Source organism: Talpa occidentalis, unplaced genomic scaffold (assembly GCF_014898055.3).
Source record: "Talpa occidentalis isolate TD23 unplaced genomic scaffold, MPIMG_talOcc4v2.1 talOcc4.17, whole genome shotgun sequence".
NCBI classification, from domain to species: domain Eukaryota; kingdom Metazoa; phylum Chordata; class Mammalia; order Eulipotyphla; family Talpidae; genus Talpa; species Talpa occidentalis.
In genome coordinates this window covers 4,350,407-4,363,281 of record NW_023601754.1, presented here as the reverse complement: position 1 = coordinate 4,363,281, position 12,875 = coordinate 4,350,407, and the positions used below count along the sequence as shown (strand labels likewise).

Here is a 12,875-nt window from a genome sequence, read left to right as displayed (position 1 = left end):
TATACTCATAGCACTTGGCTTAAATATCAGTGCTCAAGACTTCCTTATAAGAATAAAAGAATGGGGCCTCCCCTGGTGGCACAGTGGTTGAGCTCTGGGCTGCGAGGCTGCCCACAGCCTCTGCAGCACCGGTTCATTCCCCGGCGACCGGCAAGGGTCCCAAAAAAAAAAAAAAAAAAAAAGAATGAAAGTTTTAAGACTGGTAGCAGGATAGTGAATGTTTGGGTTGAGGGTAAGAAAGAAGACTGCCTAGAAGAGGCATGAGCAAAATGTTGTGAAACTATAATAACGATGGTTGCACAACGCAGCAAATATACCAAAAGTTAGTGAATTGTAAAATTATAAAAATGAATTTTATATGTAAACTATATATACAGTTTAGAAAGAAGCTACTTGCATGTGAATATGCAAAATATAAACTTGCATTAAAAAAAGAATGATAAAATTAAAATGCAAACACTAACAGGAAAAAATATTTGCAAAATATAAAGCAGGAATGGGCTTAATAGTCTTAATAAAGAACCATTCCAAATTTAACTATAGATACACATAAAATTCTGCATACATAAAATCAAATCGTACATCAATTAGCAGAGGATAATTAATACAAAAAAATATTAGCTGCACCAAAGTCAGAAAAAAACATCAATATCGTTTATGTTAAATTATACCTAATTTATTTTTGCCTATCAAATTTGCAAAATGTAAAATGTTATAATAGTAATACACATTGTTGGTGAAAGCAAAATCAAATATTCTAATGGCCTGCAATTAGAAATGTGAATCATTACAACCTTGCTTAAGGCCCATTGGACAAAATTTACGAAAACCTAAGTATGTTCATATCTTTTCTTCCAGCTATTCTACTTCTAAGAACCTGTCACAAGCAAATAATTAGAGGAATATACCAATATTGTAAGGATATTCATCATAACTATTGATAATAATTAAACTCGAAAACCAGCAAAATGCCCAATAATAAGTGGTTCATATGTATAATGGGATACTAAAGCAATACACTTTGAAAGAATTTTTACATTGTTTTAGGAAAAATATAAGGAACAAAAACTGTTATACTAGAAATTAATAACAAGACACTTAAATAAAAGGATCCTAGTTTCATAAAAGGCAACAAAGGTTTGTATGTAAATAATCCTGGATGAAAAGATTTGGAGAAAATTATGGCCAAGAGTTTACGCTGGTCTCTTTGGGTCATGAGCTCGGATGTAATTTAAATTTTCCTCTTTAGACATCTCTGTATTTTTCAAGGTTTCCAAAGAAAATGTAAAATACATTTCAAATCAGAAAAATCAGGCGAAAGATGTTACACTCAAAAACTCTTAATTTATGTCTCTTTTCCTGTACTTGTCAGAAGACTCTTTATGATAACCTAGAATTTCCAAACATTCTCAATCTAACATCTGGTACCACTTGATTCTCATTTGGAGTAATGTTCAGTGCTCTAGCAAATTTTGGTTCTACCACAATAAATACAATAATAACTGGATGATTGTCACGATTTCAAAAAATACAAAAGAGAAAATCCCCAAATTTAAGTGTCTCTCTTATTTTTATAAAGTAATGTGATTAGCAATTGATATATAAAAGCACCATGTCATGTTTATTACATTTTTCTTTAAAGAGAACAACAAGGAACTCTGGGAAAGAATGGAACGTTACATAATTTAGTATTAATTCATCCTGTCAAACAAATAAGTTCACTTTCCATTTTGGACAGGTACATGCAGAACATCAGCTATCAGATCATAATCTGGAGCAGCTGTTGGCCAATTTTCAAATATGTGAGAATTTTTTTTTATTTAATCCCATTAAACGTTTTTCCAAGGAGCATACACAGTTGTCTAGACTCATAATATATTCTCCCAATCTACACAAGGTTATGTGACATAAATGATGATGATATAGTTTAATGAGCACTTGGAAAGGTATTTTAGATATAAATTACCAACATGGAAGACCTTATCAATGGCTGACAAAATGTGGAATGCTAGGTTTGTTGGCGAATAGGCTTTGCATTCTGCCTACTTAGACCAATATATAAAAATTTGACCTCTTCCTCTCATGTCAAGGAATGCATCCAAAACAATTTTTCCGCACAGAGATGTCAGGATGGTGCCAAGTAAGATACCAAGTTAGAGAAGGCTGAATTCATTGAAGCCCATGGAACTCAATCTCTCATAGAGTGAAATAAATTTTTAAATCTTCTAGAATTAGGACATGCCTTTCATTTAAACATGTAATGATATACTGATTTCCTTTTATTTAAAAAAATTATTAAAACAACACAACACTGTTGACTCAGAAAAATAGGATGGCACCTCTTGCAATGCATGTTACCACACCACAGCAACCACCAAGGCCCCCAGAGTCCTCCACCAAAGTCCACTGTCCCCACCCATACTCCCCCACCACTGTGCTTTCACCGGCCCCCTCCCCCATCTGGAGCCCTCAGTTTTACAGCCATTTCTAAGGTATGTTTTTAGTTTGGTTTCGTCTTTGCTTGGTTTCTCTATAGATCACATGAGAGAAACCATCTGGTATTTCTCTTTCTCCTTCTGGCTTATTTCACTTAGCATAATCTACTCCACTTCTACCCATGTTGTTGCAAAAGGCAAGAGTTCATTTTTTGTTATAGATGAGTATTGCATTATACACACACACACACCCCACTTGGTCTTAATCTACTCATGTGTCCTTGGGCACAGAGGCTATTTCCATAACTTGACTACTGTAGAGAGCTGCAATTAATATAGGAGTGCATATATCCCTTTGAATGGGTGCTTTTGCATTGTTTGGGTAGATACCTAGGAGCAGAAATGCTGGATCCTATGGTACATCTATTTTTATTATTTTGAGATATATCCATTATTGTTTTCCACATGGACAAGACCAGTCTATAGCCCCGCCAACAGTCTAAGGGAGTATCTCTCCATTTCTTTGTATATTCTATTTCTTTCAACAATGTCTTATGGTTTTGACTATGCAGGGATTTTACTTCCTTTGTTAAGTTTATTCTTAGGTATTTAATACTTTTTTGATGTGATAGTAAAGAGGATTGTTTTCTTGATTTCTTTCTCTCCTAGTTCATTGCTTGCATTTGGAACAGAACTGATTTTTGCAGATTGATTTTGTAAATTACCACTTTACTGTATTGATCCATTGTTTTTAGTGGTTTTTTAGAGGATTTTCTACATAAATAATATCATTTCACTTGCAAAGAGTAATAGTTTTACTTCTTTGTTCCAAATTTGGATTCCTTTTTTATTTATCTCTTGCCTGACTGTTACAGCTAGAATTGTCAATACTACGATGCATTATAATGGTGAAATGGTACATCTTTGTTTGAATCTGACCTTAGAGGAAAATTTTTCAACTTTTCACCATTATGTATGGATGCTAGCTGTGTGCTTGTGATATATGGCTTTTATTATATTTATTTACATTCTTTCCATTCCCAGTTTTTGAGGGTTTTTATCATATATGGATGTTGAATCTTATCAAATTCTTTTTTTAAGATTTATTTATTTATACAAGAACTGAGGTACAGGTCAGAGGTGTGGGAGGGTGAGAGAATTCACCAGAGAGAGTGGGGAGCAGAACAGGCAGATGGACTGAAGACACTGCTGAGGGGAACAGTGGGTGAGGCTGGCGAGGTCTGCCACACCATGTGGGTTTCTCCCTGGCCAGCCGGGAATAGAACCCATGCTGCAGTGACTGCAGACAGCTTCACATAGCAGCGCTCAACCTGCTGCACCACCGGGGAGGCCCCATCAAATTCTTTTTATGCAACTACTAATATAATCATGTGATTTTAAATTTTCCTTTATTGATGTGGTGAATACACTGATTTTTTGGACATTGAACCATCCTTGCCTCCCAGGAATAAATCTCACTTGGTCATGATACAACATTCTTTTAGTAACTTCATGGAGGATTTTTTAATCTATTGTTCATCAGAAATACAGATCTGCAATTTTGTTTTTGTGTGATTTCATTGTCTGCTTTTGGTGTCAGAGTAATGTTGGCCTCATAAAATGTGTTTGGAAGCACTTCCCCTCAGTTTTTTGGAAGAGTGTGTGAAGAATAGGTTTAGTTCATCTTTAAAGCTATGGTAGGACTCACTCCTGAAAGCTTTCGGTTCTGGAATTTTGTCTTTTCGGGGACTTCTGTTAACTTTCAACTTCCTTGCATGTGATTGGTCTGACATGGTCTCAAAAAGCTGTATACCTCTAAGAAAATGACCATTTCTTCGAGGTTATTCTATTTATTGGCATACAGATGTTCATACTAAGGCTCTTATGACCCTCTGTATTTCTGAGATACCTATTGTTATTTCTACTCTTTCACTTTTGATTCTATTTATTAGCGTTTTCTCCCTCTCTTTCTTCATGAGCCTAGCTAGAGGTCTGTCTATTTTGTTTGTTTTTTCAAAGAACAAAAAGCCCTTTAGGATTTTTGATTTTTTTTGCATTTATTTATGCTCTGATTTTTATTATTTCTTCCTTCTACTGGCTTTTGGTTTTGTTTGTTCTTCCTTTTCTGTTTCTTTAAGATTTAAGGTTAGATTGCTTGAGTTTTCCTTGTCTCTAGGTGTGGGCCTGTATTGCTCTAGTACCTCAGGGTACTATTTCTGTTGCATCACAAAGGTTCTGTGACTTCCTTTTTGCTTGTCTCCAAGTATTTTTTTAAATTCTTCCTTGATTTCCTCATAATCCAATATTCATTCAGTAGTATGTTATTGAATCTCCACATATCAAAATTTTCTCTGCTTTTCTTTTTGTGGTTGATTTCCACTTTGATGCCATTATGACCAGAGAATACACTTGTTAAGACTTTAGTCTTCATGAATTTATTGAAACTTGCTTTGTGATCTAACATGTGGACTTATCCTGGAAAATGTTCCATGTGCACCTGAGAAAAACATATATTCTAGATGGTCTAATTCCTTGTTTAAGACTAGGAATTAGTCTTAAACTATTGATTTCCTCCTGATGGAGCTCCTGTTGATTTCCTCCTGATGGAGCTGTCCATTGATGAGTCAGTCGTATTCAAGTCCCCTACAAGTACTGTGTTTGTTGCCAATGTCTGTTTTCAGATTTGTTAATAGTTCTCTTATATCTTTTGATGTGCTTTCATTTGTTGTGTACATGTTGACGAGTAGTGTGTCTTCCTGATGTATTGCTTCCTTAATCATTACATAATGACCATCCTGTCTCTTTTTTGCTGGAAGTCTATTTTAGCTGATATAAGTATGGTTGTCCCTACCTTTTTTCAGTGTCCTATTTGCCTGTAAATTTGTTTTCCAACCATTTACTTTGGGACTATATTTATCTTTGGAGCTCGGACGGGTCTCCTGGAGACAGCAAAAAGTTAGGTTTTGTTTTCTGATCCAACAAGTCACTCTGTGCTAGCTTAATATGGTCTTTCTGGACTTCCATAGATCCAAAGGCCTGATCTTGCAGCTGCTTAGTCAGTCCATGTGACAGTCCACCAGGTGCGCTTTGGGGGCAGCAGATGGACCTGGAAGGATGATGTCATGGCGGGGGAAGAGAGAGAGACAGAGGTCCCAGAAATCTGAATAAAAGCACCACCATTGCACAAGCGCCAAAAGAGAGAGGGGAAGGAACCTCAGAGCTGGGAGCCGGATCCTGGGACTCGAAACTTGGTCTTGACACTTTTTGCTTATAAATCTTGAACAAATGTTTAAACATCTCTGTGCCTCACTTTCCTCATCTCTAAATTGAGATTTTAAGACCACCTGCCACAGAGGGTTGTGTGAGGCTAAAGTGAGTTAATAAATGTCCAGCACTGAGCACAGTGCCAGAACAACCTCACCCGTGGGAACCCACAAGAAGTGAAGGTGCCAAGCCGCACTAAGTGGGTGCATCTTCCCTGTTAAAGAGGGGATTTCATTCACACCTAGGGAAGCCAGAGTCTGCTTCCTCACCTTCTAATTCCATACTTCCTTGTGTTTTGTGGTGACCGGTTTCTACCTTCTTTTTTCCTATGAGTTTTTTATTGTTGTTTTCTTTGATTTCCCTGTGGTCTTATCAGAAGAAACCGAAAAACTTCTCTGAAGATGTTCTGACTAGGAGCTTGCAGGGATGCACAGGGGGTAGCAGGAAAAGCACAGCCCTTCTGAGTCAGCTAAACATGGGCCTGAACTCCAGTTCTGCCATTTAGATTAGTAACTGTGTTTCTCTAACTTCTCCAGAAGGAACGCTAATCCCTCACCTCAAGTACCTGCAGCCTGAAGAAGGGTAGCTGCTGTTGCCCACCTATAGCATAAAGGCTGTGCATGAAGGCTGTGAGGATTAAAGGCTCCGGCCCTGGCATACTCTGAGGGCCAATAAACAGGCCCAAATGTTAGCTGCATGGAGTCCTGTTTTTATTACTGGCAGCCAGGCTGGCATTCCTGTGGCTAGAGTCTGTTTAAGGGACCCAAGTCAGGTCTAAACTTTCTATTTGTTCATGTCATTAAAAAACATTTTCTCTTCATCTTTTAAGAGGTGCAGATTTACTTTGCTAAGGTTTTGTTGAAGCCCTAAGCCGTATTGTAAGGTGCACTTAACCTGATTAGATATTGGTATCGGTTTTGTTGTGAGTCTTGGGAAGATAAAAGGCAAGCCTTGATGGCTCCTCTATTTGCACTCGCATTTCCTTTTATGCCTTGGTGTATGGCCGGTTAGGAGCACAGTGAGCTGATAACCTTTTGTGTTTAATTCTTCATGTACTACTTTCGCAACACAAAAGCTGGAATGGCCCAGCTGATGTTGTATAACAATGAGTGTAATCATATACCAGAAGGCCTGTCGCTATGAAAATACGAATAAAGATTCAAAAACTGACCTCATTTGGTGGGTTGAACTGTTTTAAGGGTACTTTTTAAATTTTTTTTTTTTTTTTTACTGATTACAAAAGAATACGTGTTCATTTAAAATAATTCGGAAAACTAGAAAAGCTCAGAGGAGAAAACCTTACCACTTTGGAGTGGAAAGTTTCTACATAAATCCTGTAAATGCTTCCCGATGTCCCCTCCCTGGGGAGGTGTGTATGTGTGTAAAAACAAACCTCAAATCATATGAAACTTGCCTTTTAAATTAATGTGGGCATTAACGCATTTATTCAAGCAAACTAATTGAACTAAGTGCCAGGCCCTATGTAAAATAGAGAGGATGAGGATATATAAAAATCATTAAGGGCCTCCCTGGTGGCCTAGAGTTTAAGTCTCAGCGCTATCACCACGAAGGCCTGAGCTGACCCACATGGCGCAGCAGACCTCTCCTGTCTCCCTGCTGCTCCCCTCAGCAGTGGATTTCAGTAGATCCGACTGTTCTGCTCCCCTCTCTCTCTGGTGGATCCTCTCACCTGCACCCCTCATCTGTCCTGCACCCCAGTTCTTCTATGCATAAATAAATCTTTATAACTGCTGATAAAGGCACAAGTAAAGCGCCCCAGTGCATACAAAGGGAGCAGAGGAAACTCTGAGGGCTACAAAGTTATCTGGGAAGCTTCTCCAGGAGATGACACTGAACTGTTAGTAACAATTAACTCAGAAATTCACCAGGCAAACGAGAAGGAAGCATGTCAGCTGAGCACCCAGCAAGAATGCTGCCAATGTGAAACTACCAAGTTAACCTGAGTTACTAGCAAAAATCCAGTATGGGTCAAAAAAGTGAATGGGGGTGGGGAGAAGACAAGGCTGGAAAGGCAGAAGTCAGACAACAGCCAGCCACTGAGGGATTTCAAGCAGGGGGTTGACATGCTCAGATTCATGGCTTGGGTGAGAAAATAGGCTGCAGCTTTAAGTGTTAAGAAAAAGGGGGAAACTAGAGTGATCGGTGAAAGGAATCGGGAAGACAGTGAAGCTCTAATGAGAAGGGAGAGGAGAGAGACATCCTGGAACTATCAGTGAACCTGAAGTCCAGATGCGTAAACTCTTCCATTTCTCTCTCCCTCCCACAGCTCCTGGAAGTCGGCTGCAGACAAGTGCTGCTACATGCTGGAGAAACAAAGATGATAGAATGTGACCTGATTCTTACCCCTCAAGAGCTCACATTCCAGAAGGAAGTAATAGGTGAAAATGTATTATCTGTACTGGCCCAGCCGGCCCCTTCTTCTTCAGGAACAGACTCCACTTTCCTTCGGGAAAACCATTCCTTTCTGAGTCACATCCCAGGCCTTTCCTGCAGGTGCCCCTGCTCCCAGAGTGGTGCATGAACAAGGTCAGGCCAACGGGAGCATCTCGCTGCCTGGACCACACTGGTTCAGGCCTAAGCATGTGCCTCAAACCAGGCTAACAAGATCACTCCTGGAGGAATCTGGTAGAACTAAGAAAAGAGAAATGGCCATTATCTTGTAAGACTCCATGTGACAAAGACTGCACTCCTTGGCGGTCAGAACCCCCTGCATTATCAGGTGAGAGTCTAACCAGCAAAAATCATACAGAGGAAACAGAGCAAAACAGTGATCAGATGGTACCTTTTGAGAATTTGGACACAGTCATAGACTCCAAAGCATCTAAGGAAGTCAACAGATTCCCTTTTTGGCTACAATGTGTTTGTTTGGGCTTTGCAATGGTAATGAAAAAGGTGCTAATTCAGGGACAGAGACAGAAACCTGTAACAGCAATGTAAGGTGATGGGTGCAAGAGCTCCTTATAACAGACAAGTGACTCAGGAGAGTGCGTTAAGTCTTCCTGTATGTTATGATAATCGAGGGACTTTTCACGAAAGAGTTGATGTTTAAGTAGTCTTGCAGAATTAGCCATCTAGCAAGAGAATAAGAGCAACAGGATATTCTGTGCAGAAGACAAAGAATGAGCAGAGGCAAGGAAGCAGGAAAAGCAAGGACTTTGGGGAAGTCAAAAGTCTCTACTATGCACTGAGTTCACAGTGGCAGGCAGAGTGTAAGTAACTGAATGACCAAATCAGGCCACTTCACCTCTCACTTAACCTCTGCAGACCACAGCTGTCTCAGAGGCAAAATTAGCCGAGGAGAACAAATCACTACGAATTGATAAAAATATTAAAGACCTTACCTGCTGATAGAATTCGTCATCTTTGGGGGTCAGATAAGGAAGCCAAGTGTCTTCAAGCTCCTCAAGAAGCCTCAGTTTCTGTTAAAAACAATGATTATAAATTACTAACTATAAAGTGAGCCCAAGTACAAGATAATACCTTAATTTTCCAATAAGAGAATATGAAAAGAATTAGTCCACTTGAATGTACAGATTTTGAAAGAGAAAATCATCAAATATCAATTCTAAGATAGATCAATTTAATTATACACATTTATACTATGCATTGTGTAAACCACTAATTTATAAGGAATGATTTCATTCAGTCTCACACCTCACAACACACGCAAGTCACTCTTTACATGGACCCTAGACAGGGTCTTTTCTGTCACTAAAGTCACATTTTGAGTCATCCAATACTGAGTTCCAGAGAAAATCTTCCTGTCTCTTGAATCTGGTTGAGACATGGCAGATTTTGAATAAGTCTACGCTACTATCACTGGAAAAAATAAAATAAAAAAAGCCACTAGTATCCACTTGCGCAGCACCAAGATATTTATTCTTCCTGTAAACATTTATTTGCAATCACATCCACTTACAGTGCATTACTTTTAAAGCAATCTCTCAGCTCTACAATAATTACTAAATCTGTGCTGAGCACCTTTGCTTCTTTCATTTTCCAATTATTCAAGATTTTTTTTAAAGATTTATTTTATTAATTTATGCATGCAAGAACTGGGGTCTAGGCCAGAGGTGCGGGGGGTGAGAGGATTCACCAGAGACAGAGTGGGGAACAGAACAGGCAGACTGACTGAAATATGCTGCTGAGGGGAGCAGTGGGTAAGACAGGAGAGGTCTGCTGCACCATGTGGGTCAGCCCCTGGCCAGATAAAACTCATGCCACTTTGGCTGGGAATAGCTTCATAGTGCTGAGATTTTAACCCCTGCGCCACCAGGGAGGCCCTGTACAGTAATCTTGAAAAGCATCCACAAGTACAGCACAGTCTGAGGCCATTTCGGGATATGATGCCTTCACAGAATAGTACCAACTAGCCCACCAAGTATTCAAATAAGGTAACCAAGAGAGGACTCCATGTGATCAAGAGCTTTATAAGGAATCAAATACATAGAGAGGTGATTCTTCCTTCTGAGGGATTCCTTTCAAAGCACATCTGACATTAAACTCAGGCATACATGGTCTGTGTACATGCGGCCTGTACATGGTATATGTGTGTGTACAAACAGGTACACATAGAAATTACCTGCATTCTATAGGAATTTTCTGGAAAAAAAAATAGAAAGGGAAAAAAGCAACTGATTTTCAAATAAAACTACAATTAAATATGTCATCAGGCTATTTTCAGTTAGTAATACACCTTTTAAAGGATTAGAAAATGGTACACCTCTCCAGTGGGCACTGTCTTTATACGGTGAACAACCTGCTTGGCCAGATGTGGTGGCCCTGAGTGTTATGCTCCCCCACCAGGAAAGGTGCCTTCCCCATCACCCTCAGCATAGTCCAGGGCCAACATCCCTTTGGGTGGAACTCAGTTCTTTCTGAATCTTTGTATGATTGTCCAAAGTGAATAAAGAAAAAGGAGAACAGAAATACAGCAACCAGTTGATCTAAAAATGTTAAAACAGTTAACATATACTTTTATGCCCAATTTTGTTTCATTAAAGCGTTCTGCCTTGTCGGTATTCTCTCATCGGCAATAAAACTAAGGCTAGCTTACCTGTAGGAACAGTTCTTCTTTACAGAAGGCCTGCAGTGCTAACACTGCACAAACTATCACTTCAGATTAATCACTGGGTAAGTGCTATTGTCAACATTAGTGATTATTTGGGACTCAAAAAGAACTAATGATATTTCTATGTATAAACTTGTACATTGTGTGCTCGATCATGAATGTAATGAAAATCTACAGCTCGCCTTCTACTTCAAGTTCAAGAAAGGCCGCATTTCCCTATGAATCTTTTACCAGTTCTTAGTTCTTTTCATAGACAGCATATTTAAATGCCAAAAAGAATTATTAAGCCATCATTGATAACCTATTTAAATGCACACAGTATTTCAATGCTGAAATGATTCTATCTTACAAACACTACTTGAAAATCTCTTCAAGGAGTTTTTAAACCACGTAAATATATATTACCTGTTATAAATGCAATTAGGTTTCCTATTCATTCTTAACAAGAAATTCAACATAAAGACGAGGACATTATTGGGGCTCTGTTTTAGAAAGTGCACACTTTGGGGAGGCATGATGAAGTATTTGGGAACCTACCATAGTCGAGCACACGAAAGGATGAAAAGCAGGGAAAAAACGGCTTTGACAATTTCTTTGTGTCAAATGCCAACCAGTTGGTAAACACATGCAACATTAGAATGCAGCGCGAGTGCAGGTGGAAGGCGCGTGTTTGACTGTCAGATCTGGCTCGCTGCGGCTCACGGACACATCCACTTGGCGGGCCCGCAGCACAATGCTCTGCCCGCACTCCCGCGCTGTCACACTCATCATGTCAAATGCATCAAGCTGCTCACAAGTGCCACACAGAAAGTCAGACAGTGTGCAAAGCCTGGGCTCCCCTACCTGGCTGGAGGGGCACACGAAGACCCTTCTGTGAGGGGTGAACCGGTTCCCATAGCTCCAGCCACCAGGACACAAGAGCTCGAACATGTTGCAACTCAAAGCCATAAAGGTTTGCAGCGGGACATTAGAATCTTTAACCCTGTGCCTCTGATTTGCTGTTAAAAGTTAAGCTGTATCTAAGCTTGCATATCTTGTCAAATAGAGCTATGGTTTGAGAGTCTTAGATTAATTACATAAAAAGATTAACAGGATTATGACTCATAATGTGAGGGGATAGCTCACCTACAAATGAACTGTATTTTCTATGCCACTGCTGTCTCTTCAGTCTCATCAGATGGTGCCTCTAACTACTCTCTTTATCCATTTTTGATTTTTCGCATGATATATTTGAAAGGATAGATCGTATTTTGTCGGGTTCAATAAGAATTTACTTTTGTTGTCTGAGTCATTTTCAAAATACAGTCACAAATAAAGGTTTATGAATGTTCAGGTTAAAATGAATCACCCAGTCAACAAGTTTTCATACAGTAAGTAAGTGGGAAAGAAGAATCTAGTCCTCAAGTAGGGCATGAGTGAATGAGGAAGACCTCCCTTTAAAAGACACCAAGCTAACACCAGTCTTCAAACTAACACCAGAAAGACAAGTAAGAAATAACTAAGCCAAAAGAAGTATAAATATTTCATCTACACATATGCCATGTTTGCTTTAAATAAAAACAAAACTGTCACCCATTTCAACAAATTCAGCATTCACTTTCCTACAAACTCAATGAAAATATGACGATGAGAATTTGGAGATGTGAGTAACATTCGAGTCCTGACTCTACCACTTCCAAGATGTGGGACCACACCTGGGAATCAAACTCTCCAAACTTCCATTCCATATCTGTAAAACACTCTCTCACGGGGTGTTGTAAAAATGAAATAAAATAATTCATATGTATTAGTGCATTCTGCAAACATAAACTCTACATACATTAGGCAAATAGCATCCAAATGGAAGAAGGGTTATATAACAAAGTAGAAGAAGTTAAACTATAAGTTCTAATGCCAGTTCTTCCAAATATGTCTTGGGACAATTTTGTTATCTCTCTGAGAGGTAAAAATGAAGTAACACATATAAAAGCCAAAATACAGTGCCTCGCACAAAGAAATCTATGAAAACAATACAGTTAACATCATACCTAGTGATGAAAGACTGAATGATTTCAGTACAATCTGGAAAAAGGCAAGTATGTCAG

The 12,875-nt window shown here is 39.0% G+C and overlaps 1 protein-coding gene across 3 annotated transcripts in view; it reads right to left on the bottom strand.

The window, feature by feature from the left end:
• FTO (FTO alpha-ketoglutarate dependent dioxygenase) overlaps positions 1-12,875 on the bottom strand; it is a 331,157-nt gene that overhangs the window by 239,267 nt on the left and 79,015 nt on the right. For all 3 annotated transcript variants that reach the window (XM_054696876.1, XM_037515801.2, XM_037515803.2), the window contains exon 2: positions 9,062-9,139. In XM_054696876.1, coding sequence (XP_054552851.1) covers positions 9,062-9,139 — 78 coding nt within the window. The remainder of the gene's footprint in view (positions 1-9,061; positions 9,140-12,875) is intronic.